The 12,379-nt window shown below is 51.9% G+C and overlaps 1 protein-coding gene across 6 annotated transcripts in view; it reads right to left on the bottom strand.

Annotated features, from left to right (window-relative positions):
- The window catches only part of kiaa0753 (KIAA0753 ortholog), an 88,803-nt gene that overhangs the window by 71,510 nt on the left and 4,914 nt on the right, over window positions 1–12,379 (bottom strand). For 4 of the 6 annotated variants that reach the window (XM_085965046.1, XM_085965047.1, XM_085965042.1 and 1 more), the window contains 2 exons: window positions 10,663–10,845; window positions 9,308–9,911 (listed from right to left, as the gene is read on the bottom strand). In XM_085965046.1, the coding sequence (XP_085821172.1) occupies window positions 9,308–9,911; window positions 10,663–10,812 (754 nt within the window). In that variant the 5' untranslated portion in view covers window positions 10,813–10,845. The remainder of the gene's footprint in view (window positions 1–9,307; window positions 9,912–10,662; window positions 10,846–12,379) is intronic. The other 2 variants (XM_085965045.1, XM_085965043.1) reach the window with 1 other exon arrangement.

Genomic DNA, 12,379 nt, shown 5'->3' on the forward strand with positions numbered 1-12,379 from the left:
GAGCGAGAGGGGGGCGAGGGCGAGCGAGAGGGGGGCGAGGGCGAGCGAGAGGGGGGCGAGGGCGAGCGAGAGGGGGGCGAGGGCGAGCGAGAGGGGGGCGAGGGCGAGCGAGAGGGGGGCGAGGGCGAGCGAGAGGGGGGCGAGGGCGAGCGAGAGGGGGCGAGGGCGAGCGAGAGGGGGGCGAGGGCGAGCGAGAGGGGGGCGAGGGCGAGCGAGAGGGGGGGCGAGGGCGAGCGAGAGGGGGGCGAGGGCGAGCGAGAGGGGGGCGAGGGCGAGCGAGAGGGGGGCGAGGGCGAGCGAGAGGGGGGCGAGGGCGAGCGAGAGGGGGGCGAGGGCGAGCGAGAGGGGGCGAGGGCGAGCGAGAGGGGGCGAGGGCGAGCGAGAGGGGGGCGAGGGCGAGCGAGAGGGGGGCGAGGGCGAGCGAGAGGGGGGCGAGGGCGAGCGAGAGGGGGGCGAGGGCGAGCGAGAGGGGGGCGAGGGCGAGCGAGAGGGGGGCGAGGGCGAGCGAGAGGGGGCGAGGGCGAGCGAGAGGGGGGCGAGGGCGAGCGAGAGGGGGGCGAGGGCGAGCGAGAGGGGGGGCGAGGGCGAGCGAGAGGGGGGCGAGGGCGAGCGAGAGGGGGGCGAGGGCGAGCGAGAGGGGGGCGAGGGCGAGCGAGAGGGGGGCGAGGGCGAGCGAGAGGGGGGCGAGGGCGAGCGAGAGGGGGGCGAGGGCGAGCGAGAGGGGGGCGAGGGCGAGCGAGAGGGGGGCGAGGGCGAGCGAGAGGGGGGGCGAGGGCGAGCGAGAGGGGGGCGAGGGCGAGCGAGAGGGGGGCGAGGGCGAGCGAGAGGGGGGCGAGGGCGAGCGAGAGGGGGGCGAGGGCGAGCGAGAGGGGGGCGAGGGCGAGCGAGAGGGGGGCGAGGGCGAGCGAGAGGGGGGCGAGGGCGAGCGAGAGGGGGGCGAGGGCGAGCGAGAGGGGGGCGAGGGCGAGCGAGAGGGGGGCGAGGGCGAGCGAGAGGGGGGCGAGGGCGAGCGAGAGGGGGGCGAGGGCGAGCGAGAGGGGGGCGAGGGCGAGCGAGAGGGGGCGAGGGGCGAGCGAGAGGGGGCGAGGGCGAGCGAGAGGGGGCGAGGGCGAGCGAGAGGGGGCGAGGGCGAGCGAGAGGGGGCGAGGGAGTGCGAGACGGGGCGAGGGAGAGCGAGACGGGGCGAGGGAGAGCGAGACGGGGCGAGGGAGAGCGAGACGGGGCGAGGGAGAGCGAGACGGGGCGAGGGAGAGCGAGACGGGGCGAGGGAGAGCGAGACGGGGCGAGGGAGAGCGAGACGGGGCGAGGGAGAGCGAGACGGGGCGAGGGAGAGCGAGACGGGGCGAGGGAGAGAGAGACGGGGCGAGGGAGAGAGAGAGGGGGCGAGGGAGAGAGAGAGGGGGCGAGGGAGAGAGAGAGGGGGCGAGGGAGAGAGAGAGGGGGCGAGGGAGAGAGAGAGGGGGCGAGGGAGAGAGAGAGGGGGCGAGGGAGAGAGAGAGGGGGCGAGGGAGAGAGAGAGGGGGCGAGGGAGAGAGAGAGGGGGCGAGGGAGAGAGAGAGGGGGCGAGGGAGAGAGAGAGGGGGCGAGGGAGAGAGAGAGGGGGCGAGGGAGAGAGAGAGGGGGCGAGGGAGAGAGAGAGGGGGCGAGGGAGAGAGAGAGGGGGCGAGGGAGAGAGAGAGGGGGCGAGGGAGAGGGAGAGGGGGCGAGGGAGAGGGAGAGGGGGCGAGGGAGAGGGAGAGGGGGCGAGGGAGAGGGAGAGGGGGCGAGGGAGAGGGAGAGGGGGCGAGGGAGAGGGAGAGGGGGCGAGGGAGAGGGAGAGGGGGCGAGGGAGAGGGAGAGGGGGCGAGGGAGAGGGAGAGGGGGCGAGGGAGAGGGAGAGGGGGCGAGGGAGAGGGAGAGGGGGCGAGGGAGAGAGAGAGGGGGCGAGGGAGAGAGAGAGGGGGCGAGGGAGAGAGAGAGGGGGCGAGGGAGAGAGAGAGGGGGCGAGGGAGAGAGAGAGGGGGCGAGGGAGAGAGAGGGGCCGAGGGAGAGAGAGAGGGGGCGAGGGAGAGAGAGAGGGGGCGAGGGAGAGAGAGAGGGGGCGAGGGAGAGAGAGAGGGGGCGAGGGAGAGAGCGAGGGAGCGAGGGAGAGAGAGACGGGGCGAGGGAGAGAGAGACGGGGCGAGGGAGAGAGAGACGGGGCGAGGGAGAGAGAGACGGGGCGAGGGAGAGAGAGACGGGGCGAGGGAGAGAGGGGGCGAGGGAGAGAGAGAGGGGGCGAGGGAGAGAGAGAGGGGGCGAGGGAGAGAGAGAGGGGGCGAGGGAGAGAGAGAGGGGGCGAGGGAGAGAGAGAGGGGGCGAGGGAGAGAGAGAGGGGGCGAGGGAGAGAGAGAGGGGGCGAGGGAGAGAGAGGGGCCGAGGGAGAGAGAGAGGGGGCGAGGGAGAGAGAGAGGGGGCGAGGGAGAGAGAGAGGGGGCGAGGGAGAGAGAGAGGGGGCGAGGGAGAGAGCGAGGGAGCGAGGGAGAGAGAGACGGGGCGAGGGAGAGAGAGACGGGGCGAGGGAGAGAGAGACGGGGCGAGGGAGAGAGAGACGGGGCGAGGGAGAGAGAGACGGGGCGAGGGAGAGAGAGACGGGGCGAGGGAGAGAGAGACGGGGCGAGGGAGAGAGGGGGCGAGGGAGAGAGAGAGGGGGCGAGGGAGAGAGAGACGGGGCGAGGAGAGAGAGACGGGGCGAGGGAGAGAGAGACGGGGCGAGGGAGAGAGAGACGGGGCGAGGGAGAGAGAGACGGGGCGAGGGAGAGAGGGGGCGAGGGAGAGAGAGAGGGGGCGAGGGAGAGAGAGACGGGGCGAGGGAGAGAGAGACGGGGCGAGGGAGAGAGAGACGGGGCGAGGGAGAGAGAGACGGGGCGAGGGAGAGAGAGAGAGAGAGACGGGGCGAGGGAGAGAGAGAGAGGGGGCGAGGGAGAGAGAGAGACAGGGCGAGGGAGAGAGAGAGACAGGGCGAGGGAGAGAGAGAGGGCGAGGGAGAGAGAGAGACAGGGCGAGGGAGAGAGAGAGAGACAGGGCGAGGGAGAGAGAGAGGGGGCGAGGGAGAGGGAGAGGGGGCGAGGGAGAGGGAGAGGGGGCGAGGGAGAGAGAGAGGGGGCGAGGGAGAGAGAGAGGGGGCGAGGGAGAGAGAGAGGGGGCGAGGGAGAGAGAGAGGGGGCGAGGGAGAGAGAGAGGGGGCGAGGGAGAGAGAGAGGGGGCGAGGGAGAGAGAGAGGGGGCGAGGGAGAGAGAGAGGGGGCGAGGGAGAGAGAGGGGCCGAGGGAGAGAGAGAGGGGGCGAGGGAGAGAGAGAGGGGGCGAGGGAGAGAGAGAGGGGGCGAGGGAGAGAGAGAGGGGGCGAGGGAGAGAGCGAGGGAGAGAGAGACGGGGCGAGGGAGAGAGAGACGGGGCGAGGGAGAGAGAGACGGGGCGAGGGAGAGAGAGACGGGGCGAGGGAGAGAGAGACGGGGCGAGGGAGAGAGGGGGCGAGGGAGAGAGAGAGGGGGCGAGGGAGAGAGAGACGGGGCGAGGGAGAGAGAGACGGGGCGAGGGAGAGAGAGACGGGGCGAGGGAGAGAGAGACGGGGCGAGGGAGAGAGAGAGAGAGAGACGGGGCGAGGGAGAGAGAGAGAGGGGGCGAGGGAGAGAGAGAGACAGGGCGAGGGAGAGAGAGAGACAGGGCGAGGGAGAGAGAGAGGGCGAGGGAGAGAGAGAGAGACAGGGCGAGGGAGAGAGAGAGAGACAGGGCGAGGGAGAGAGAGAGACAGGGCGAGGGAGAGAGAGAGACAGGGCGAGGGAGAGAGAGAGACAGGGCGAGGGAGAGCGAGACGGGGCGAGGGAGAGAGAGAGACGGGGCGAGGGAGAGAGAGAGACGGGGCGAGGGAGAGAGGGGGCGAGGGAGAGCGAGACGGGGCGAGGGAGAGAGAGAGACGGGGCGAGGGAGAGAGAGAGAGACAGGGCGAGGGAGAGAGAGAGACAGGGCGAGGGAGAGAGAGAGACAGGGCGAGGGAGAGCGAGACGGGGCGAGGGAGAGAGAGAGACGGGGCGAGGGAGAGAGAGAGACAGGGCGAGGGAGAGAGAGAGAGACAAGGACAGAGAGAGGGTGAAGGGTGAGGGTCCAGGGAGGTGCATGTAGTCCGTTCCCGGGGACTGAGCAGCGGTCACACTTTGGAACAACACAGATGGAGGCACAGCACATGTACAACGGCTGCTGGAAGGAGGCTAACGCAAACAATTTTGAGGCCCGCAGTGAAATCTTTTTTTTTTAATTCGGAAAATTGTTTAAAACCAGAAAAATATACAGGAAGGTATTGGTGAATGTCCCGCAGTAAGTTCCAGTTAAATTTTGCCAGGTGTTGTCCCCCTTTTGAAGAAGTTTACCGGTTTATTTAAATCATGTTCTGAAAGAAGAGAAAAAGTTTGTGCCCCCATTTGTACCTCAGTGTCTGTGAGAGACGGAGGGAACGGCAGCAGAAAAAGAGGAAACAACTTCTCCAAAACTCATTCCAACTCATCGCCAAGGCCGAGGATAGATAGCTTCACCGCCGCCTTCGGAAGTCTAACCACTTTATTCGCTTCTTATTTGAGCTCGTTTGGAATTAGAGTTTATTTTATTATATTTTTGTTGTATGTTTAACGACAGCATTGAAGAGGGAAAGAGAAACTTGGAGCAACTTCTTCTGTCAAAGTTGCAACGGGACTTGAAAGACTTGAAAGATCTTTAATGAACATTTCCCAAAACATGAGTGTTAAATAACACTCTCCCCCCCCCCCCCAGTCTTGATTTTGGAAGAAACAAGCAAAAATCAATTTTCCCCTCATCTGAACAAATTTCAACCAGATCTTGAAGTCCAAACACTTTTAAAGAGGGTCTGAAATGCTTAAAACATTTGAAAATTGAAATTTCTCAATATTTGATTTTGAGCGACTGACGGAAGTGAGTAGCTTTACACAAATATGCAACCATGCAGTGGAGGAGGGGGAGAATTTGTAGGAGTTACATATTACTTCTTTTTAAATATCATTGAGATGTTTAGGAAGAGAAGCAAAAAAGGGGAAAAACACAAACCATTTTATTTTGTGTGTCCTAACAAGTCCCAGGAATAATGTAAATATAGATTTCCTCTTAAACCTTTAGTGGAGTGTTAATAGTAACACGAGTTATGTAATGATGTATAAACATTGCCGGAAGCTACCTTAGAAGAAACTACTATTTGTTCATTGAGAAAGACACAGAAAATACTTGGATTAAACTGATAATGTACAATCTTGATTTGGTAGAAATGTTTGAAATAGGAGATTAAACAGAGTACAATGAAGTTTCTTTCCCACTATTTAATTGCCAAGTACCTAAAATAATTCAACACTTTGTGATAAGAGCAGGGATTAATATTGTGGAGAATGTTTGAGAGAAAAACATTAGAAGCAAAATTCATAAATTAACATCCTTCCGTCACCATATTAATAAACATTTCCAAGTCAGTCTGATTCATCATTCTTCCTGGACAGGAGAACCAATGTTTTATTTCTGTTAAATCATAGCTTTTCCTGCTTTTTGTTTTTAATTCGGTGACGCAAATTGTGTGTGTGTTTTTCTGCACTCATGAATAAGTGCTGCATTTCTGACATGTTACAGGGGGGGCGCTGGTTCAAGACAACCACATTTATTAATGGAAGTGATTGAAGTTGAAAATACGGATACCCGTTCTTGTTCAATTATTCAATTCTTTTTGATACTGTGAACTAAAGACCTACAGCACTTTATATTTGTTGGTTGTCTGGTTGCATTGTGATTAATATTCTAATGACTTATGTGGGCGTACAGCACGTCAGCGCCATAGGAAAGCCGCTGCTCCTGCTGCTTGTGCAGCCACTGCTATAGTGACATAAGGGATGGGCTAATACACTGAAAACTTTCAAATTAATACTAATTGCATGAATAGATAGGCCTCTTTCAGCTCACCTTTGGTTTTTGGATTGTTTGTCGATGCATAACCATGTAACTGAGTGACGTTTCTGAAGTGTTAATGCATTATTAAGCATTTCTTTTATATCCCAGTCATTTCTGACAAGTATTTTTTTTAAATAGAGTTTGTACATGACGAGCTAAAAGCTTTTAATTAATTCTACCATAAACTAACTCGCAGAATGGGCATGTAAATGACAAATGAATTTCAATATTGATAAATATGAGTGGTGCGTTTTGGTAAGAGGAATAAGACGACCACATACTCCTTGGAAAATAAGAATCTAGATGGGGTAGAGGTGCAGAGGGATCTAGGGGTATAGCTTCACAAATCATTAAAAGTAGCAATGCAGGTTAAAAAAGCCATAAAAGTGTAAATAAAGCACCGGGGCTCATTTCTAGAGGAATAGAATTCAAAAGCAGAGAAGTTATGTTAAACCTGTATCGAACCTTGTCTGATTGTCTCATGATTTGAGACAGCGGGGTGCATGAGACAGTGGGGTGGCAATATGGCTTTACTATATAGATGCTGTTAAGTGGTTGCTGTTGCTGTCATTGATGTCAATATTGTTGTAAATGTTGCCCACGGACAAAAAGGTCACGCTCAAAGGAGTTCATGGCCCACTCAGTACAAAAAAAATTAGAGGGATCATTGCCGACAATGTGGAAACTGCCCAGGTATATCCTGTCCACAAAAGCAGGACAAATCCAATCCTGCCAATTACCGCCCCATCAGGCTCTCAATCAGCAAAGTAATGGCAGGTGTCATTGACTGTGCTGTCAAGCACCACTTTCTCACCAATAACCTGCTCACTGATGCCCAGTTTGGGTTCCAGACCACTTGGCTCCAGACCTCATTACAGCCTTGGTCCAAACATAGACAAAAGAACTAAATTCCAGAGGTGAGGCGAGAGTGACTGCCCTTGACATGAAGGCAGCATATGACCGAATGTGGCATCAAGGAGCCCTAGTAAAATTGACATCAATGGGAATCAGGGAGAAAACTCTCCACTGGCTGGAGTCATACCTAGCACAAAGGAAGATGGTTGTGGTGGTTGGAGGTCAATCATCACAGCCCCAGGACATCGCTGCAGGAGTTCCTCAGGGCAGTGTCCCAGGCCCAACCATCTTCAGCTGCTTCATCAATGACCTTCCCTCCATAAGGTCAAAAGTGGACATTCAATGGCATTACCATCGCCAAATCCCCCACCATCAATATTCTGGGGATCACCATTGACCAGAAACTTAACTGGACCAGCCACATAAATACTGTGGCTACAACAGCAGGTCAGAGGCTGGGTATTCTGTGGCGAGTGTCTCACCTCCTGACTCCGCAAAGCCTTTCCACCATCTACAAGGCACAAGCCAGGAGTGTGATGGAATACTCTCCACTTGCCTGGATGAGTGCAGCTCCAACAACACTCAAGAAGCTCAACACCATCCAGGACAAAGCAGCCCCGCTTGATTGGCACCCCACCCACCACCTTAAACATCCACTCCCTCCACCACCGGCGCACCGTGGCTGCAGTGTGTACCATCTACAAGATGCACTGCAGCAACTCAACAAGGCTTCTTCGGCAGCACCTCCCAAACCCACGACCTCTTCCACCTAGAAGGACAAGGGCAGCAGGCGCAGGGGAACACCACCACCTCCAAGTTCCCCTCCAAGTCACACACCATCCTGACTTGGAGATATATCGCCGTTCCTTCATCGTCAAAATCCCGGAACTCCCTCCCGAACAGCACTGGGAGTACTTTCAGCGCACGGACTGCAGCGGTTCAAGAAGGCGGCTCACCACCACCTTCTCAAGGGCAATTAGGGAGGATAATAAATGTTGGCCTTGCCAGTGACGCCCACATCCACTAATAATAAAAAGGTTTTTAATGCTAGGTTTACGTTGAACTTCTACAATTGAAGGAACGGTGATATATAGAGGTCACGGGTTTGGGAGCTCCACTCCACTCCAAGAGACTTGAGCACATAATCTAGGCTGACACCCGTGAGGGAGTGCTGCACTGTCGGAGGTGCTGGCTTTCGGATTACACTTATTAAAAATTCGTTCACGGGATATGGGCTGTCCATCCCTAATTGCCCGGTGGTGGTGAGCCGCCTTCTTTAACCGCTGCAGTCCATGCTGCTTTGTAGCGGTTTGGTGAATGGCTTGCAAGGCTATTTTAGAGGGCAGTTAAGAGTCAACCACATTGCTGTCTGGAGTCACAGATAAGCCAGACCAGGTAAGGACGGCAGATTTCCTTCCCTAAAGGACATTAGTGAACCAGATGGGTTTTTACGACAATCCAGCAGTTTCATGGTCACCACTACTGATACTAGCTTTTTATTTTAGATTTATTTAATTTTATTTTAGATTTATTTAATTAACAGAATTTAAATTCCCCAGCTGCCATGGTGGGATTTGAACTCACGTCTCTGGATCATTAGTCCAGGCCTCGGGATTACTAGTCCAGTAACATAACCACTATGCTACCATATCCCTACCGTACGCTAAACTGAAGCCCTGTCTGCCCTCTCAGGAGGACTAAGAAAGGACAGGGAGTTCTCCTGGCCAATACTTAGCCCTCAGCCAGCACCACTAAAGCAGATGACCTGGTCATTAGCACATTCCTGTTTGTGGGCCCGATCTGTGCGCAAATTGACTGCTGTGTTTCTTACATTACAAGACAGTAACTACACTTCAAAAGTACTTCATTAACTGTAACGCGCTTTGGGATGTCCGGAGGTCTTGACAGATGCTTTATAAATGCAAGTCTTTCTTTCTTCTGGCTATTTAACTGACCCAGTCTATGTTGCCTTCAAGCAATTTGATTGATCTACAGGAATCACACGACCATTGGTAACATTATTCATTTGATTACCACGGACCAATTCCTACGTTCCCACTCCCCGCTTGCCATTCAGCCCAACCCGGACTCACCTCTTGCTCGAGCCAAGCTCCTTAACCTCCCTGGATGGCATCAACTTGTAGCTTCCACCCAGACCTGCCTTCCCCATAGCCAACCCACTTCCAGTTTCCCCATGCTAAGCCTTCTGCTCATACTGTCCCAGTGGAAGAAAGTATTTCCTTTTAGAGACCTGCGACAGACACAAAATAACTATACTTGTCTATGAGGACAAACTAGCAAACAAGAAATACGTGGGTCAGATTGCTGAGTCCGTGTGGCCCTTCCTTGGGACACAGTTTGTTCTAAGAATATACTTCTCAATAGTTCCAATAGGCTTGGGTTGACTTGCAAAATGCACGCAAATTGAAAAAAATTATTTCCAGTTGACAATATCACCAATCACATAACTAATTTGATATTAAAAAAAAGATTTTATACCTTTCTTGGCAAGTTCCTCAATTTTCTGAAAGTACTTGCTGAGCTCCATTCTCAACCTACGGATTTCCTCAGCACTTTTATTTCCTTGGTTATGGCGACTCAGATCTGGGCCTGGGTCATGTGTCGGTGGTGAATCAGAGTGGGCAGGCCGAGCTTGGCTTTGATCAGAGGTGTAAATATAAACCCTGGCACCAGACCTTGTAATCCCCTCTTTTGCAGCTTGGTTCCTTTGGTGTCTCAGTTTTGTAGGGCTCTCCACTTTCAGCCGACTCCTGACGCATGCAGTATTCTCAGCAGATTTCCCCTTCATTCGATTAATAGATTTTGAAGTTTCTGGTTGATCTTGCTCAAGTTTACACAAGTAATCCTTCACTTGCTCTTCCAGATGCCTTTTCCTTAGATCTCGCTTTGCCATCTGAACAGCCACATTCAGTCTGTCTTCAGACACAGCAGAAAATTGCACAGAACTGCGCGTACTCTGGGCATCATCCTGAACATGCTGTTCACAAGGTTGACGTAGCTTTTCAATTACAATTGGACGAGGGTCCATGAATTTCACAGCCAGGTTCGATACAGTACTTGTTATATCTTTATTGAATTTTAACTAAAAAAATTAAGAAAAGCTTTAGCAATTTGATTACACTTTATTCTCCTGCAGACGTTTTCATTTAATTATAATTAAGGAAACACACATTAATGCTTTTTCCTTCTCCCCCACCCAGCAGTATTACCCAGCAATGGGGGTAGCAAGAAGCTTGCTTCCTATACTACTTTCTAAACAGCAATAGGTGCGTCAGGACAGTCTGGGTAACTTGCTAAGCAATTCACTCCTTCAACATGAAGGAAGTGTTGATCATCAGTTCACTGCCTTCCTATGATGTCTCACGTAAGATATGGAACTTTTAACAGGAAAAATCACAGGCATTAATGCATGGCCCATCACTCTGTGGCCCACACTGCTTTGTTCCAGCAATGCACTGCGCCACTTCTGAGCAATTTATCGATCATATAGCAAATTGTAATATTTAATGATCACTTTTTCCTCTTTGCACAAAGATTCAAGTCATTAAAGCAGCAATTAATTACAGAAAGACATTAAAAATATTTGCTAACAATTTCTCCACAGAACCAAATGGATGTTTGCTGTAAATGGAAAATAAAATTTTTGAAATATTAAAAAGTTGTTCAAAATTTAGTTTTCTTTTAATTGTAAATTCTACATTAAAACAATATTTTATGCCTTCATTACTATTCTTTAAATTATTATTGCTATAAACAATTTGACTGTGAGTGGAGCACATTGTTAGCTGGTGTAAAGTAGGCATTGTAACCGAAGGGATAACGTTGCGATATACCTGAGTCTTGTAAAATTGGGTTCTGCTCTGTTCGCTCCTTCCAACATCCTGTCCAGCTGACATGGAGGGCATCCAGGTCCCAAAAGACTGGGCTGGGTTCGTATCCCGTGTGTGGTGATGCTGAATCTTTGTTTGCATGATTATCTGCATAGATCAAATTAATAATACTTAGGTAGCCATACTCTATAAAAAGGGAATGCAGAAGAAAACTGTTACGTCTTTAAAACTTGATTTAAACAGAAAAAGTAAACCAAATAGAAAAAGAAAAAGGACAATTAAAAGTAAAAAGGGGAGAAAGTTAAAACAGAAAGAGGATGAAAAATAGGGACAAACCAAAAAAGTAATTAATAAAAGTAAATCCTGAAACTTAAAATTGAGTGAACTAATAATTACATAACAGTCACCTGCTATCATTTATTTTTAAAAAGCTAATGCTGACTGCTTAAACTGATCGCTGCAGTTAGGATCAATAACATTTTTTTTGTAAAATTACAACATACTCCAAAAAGCGAACTGTTAAATCTTGGTTCCTACACGAAACAGTTGCAGTGGGGCAAGTTTCAATGGGAGAGCATTTGGGAAACAGTGATCATATCAGGTTGAGAATAGTTATGGAAAAGGACAAGGAACAATTAAGCGTCAAAATACTTAACTGGAGGAGGGCTAACTTCAGTGAGTTGAAAAGGGATCTGGTCCAGGTGGAATGGAATCAAAAATCGGTAGGCAAAACAGTACTTGAACAATGGGAAGTCTTCAAAAGAGGAGATTACTGAGGGAAGTAAAGGTAGAAATTGCAGTGGTTCGGGCCACAATCTTCCAATCCTCCTTTGATATAGGGATGGTGCCAGAACATTGGAGGGTTGCAAATCTTACACCCTGTTTAAAAAAGGGGAGAGGGATAAACCCAACAATTCAGGCTAGTCAGCCTTACGTCAGTGATGGGGAAACTTTTAGAGGCAATAATCTGAGACAAAATTAACTGGCATTTGGAAAAGTATGGGCTAATAAATGAAAGTCAGCACAGATTTGTTAAAGGCAAATCGTGTTTGACTAACTTATCAAGCTCTTTGATGAAGTAGAGAGGGTTGATAAGGGTAGTGCACTTGATGTTTGTATATGGACTTTCAAAAGGTGTTTTGACAAAATGCCACATAATAGACTTGCTCGCAAAATTAGAGCCAATGGGATTAAAGGGACAGTGGCAGCATGGATACAAAATTGGCTAAGGGACAGAAAGCAGAGAGTGGTGGTAAACAGTGGTTTTTCCAGGCTGGAGGGAGGTATAAAGTGGTGTACCCCAGGGGTCGGTATTAGGACACTGCTATATTTAATATATTAATGACCTGGACTTGGGTATACAGGACATAATTTCAAAGTCTGCAGATGACACGAAATTTGGAAAAGTAGTAAACAATGAGGAAGATAGTAACAGACTTCAGGAAGACGTAGACAGACTGGTGAAATAAGCAGACACGTGGCAGTTGAAATTTAACACAAAGAAGTGTGAAGTGATCCATTTTGGGAGAAAGAATGAGGAGAGGCAATATGAACCAAATGGTAAAATTTAAGGGGGTGCAGGAACAGGGAGACCTGGGTGTGTAGGTACACAAATCATTGAAGGTGCCAGGGCAAGTTGAGAACACTGTTGAAAAAGCATACGGGATCCTTGGCTTTATTAATAGAGGAAGAGAGTACAAAAGCAAGGAAGTGATGCTAA

The sequence above is a fragment of the Somniosus microcephalus genome, chromosome 22 (assembly GCF_052327205.1).
Source record: "Somniosus microcephalus isolate GS21.2 chromosome 22, FLI_Smic_1.0, whole genome shotgun sequence".
Lineage (NCBI taxonomy): Eukaryota > Metazoa > Chordata > Chondrichthyes > Squaliformes > Somniosidae > Somniosus > Somniosus microcephalus.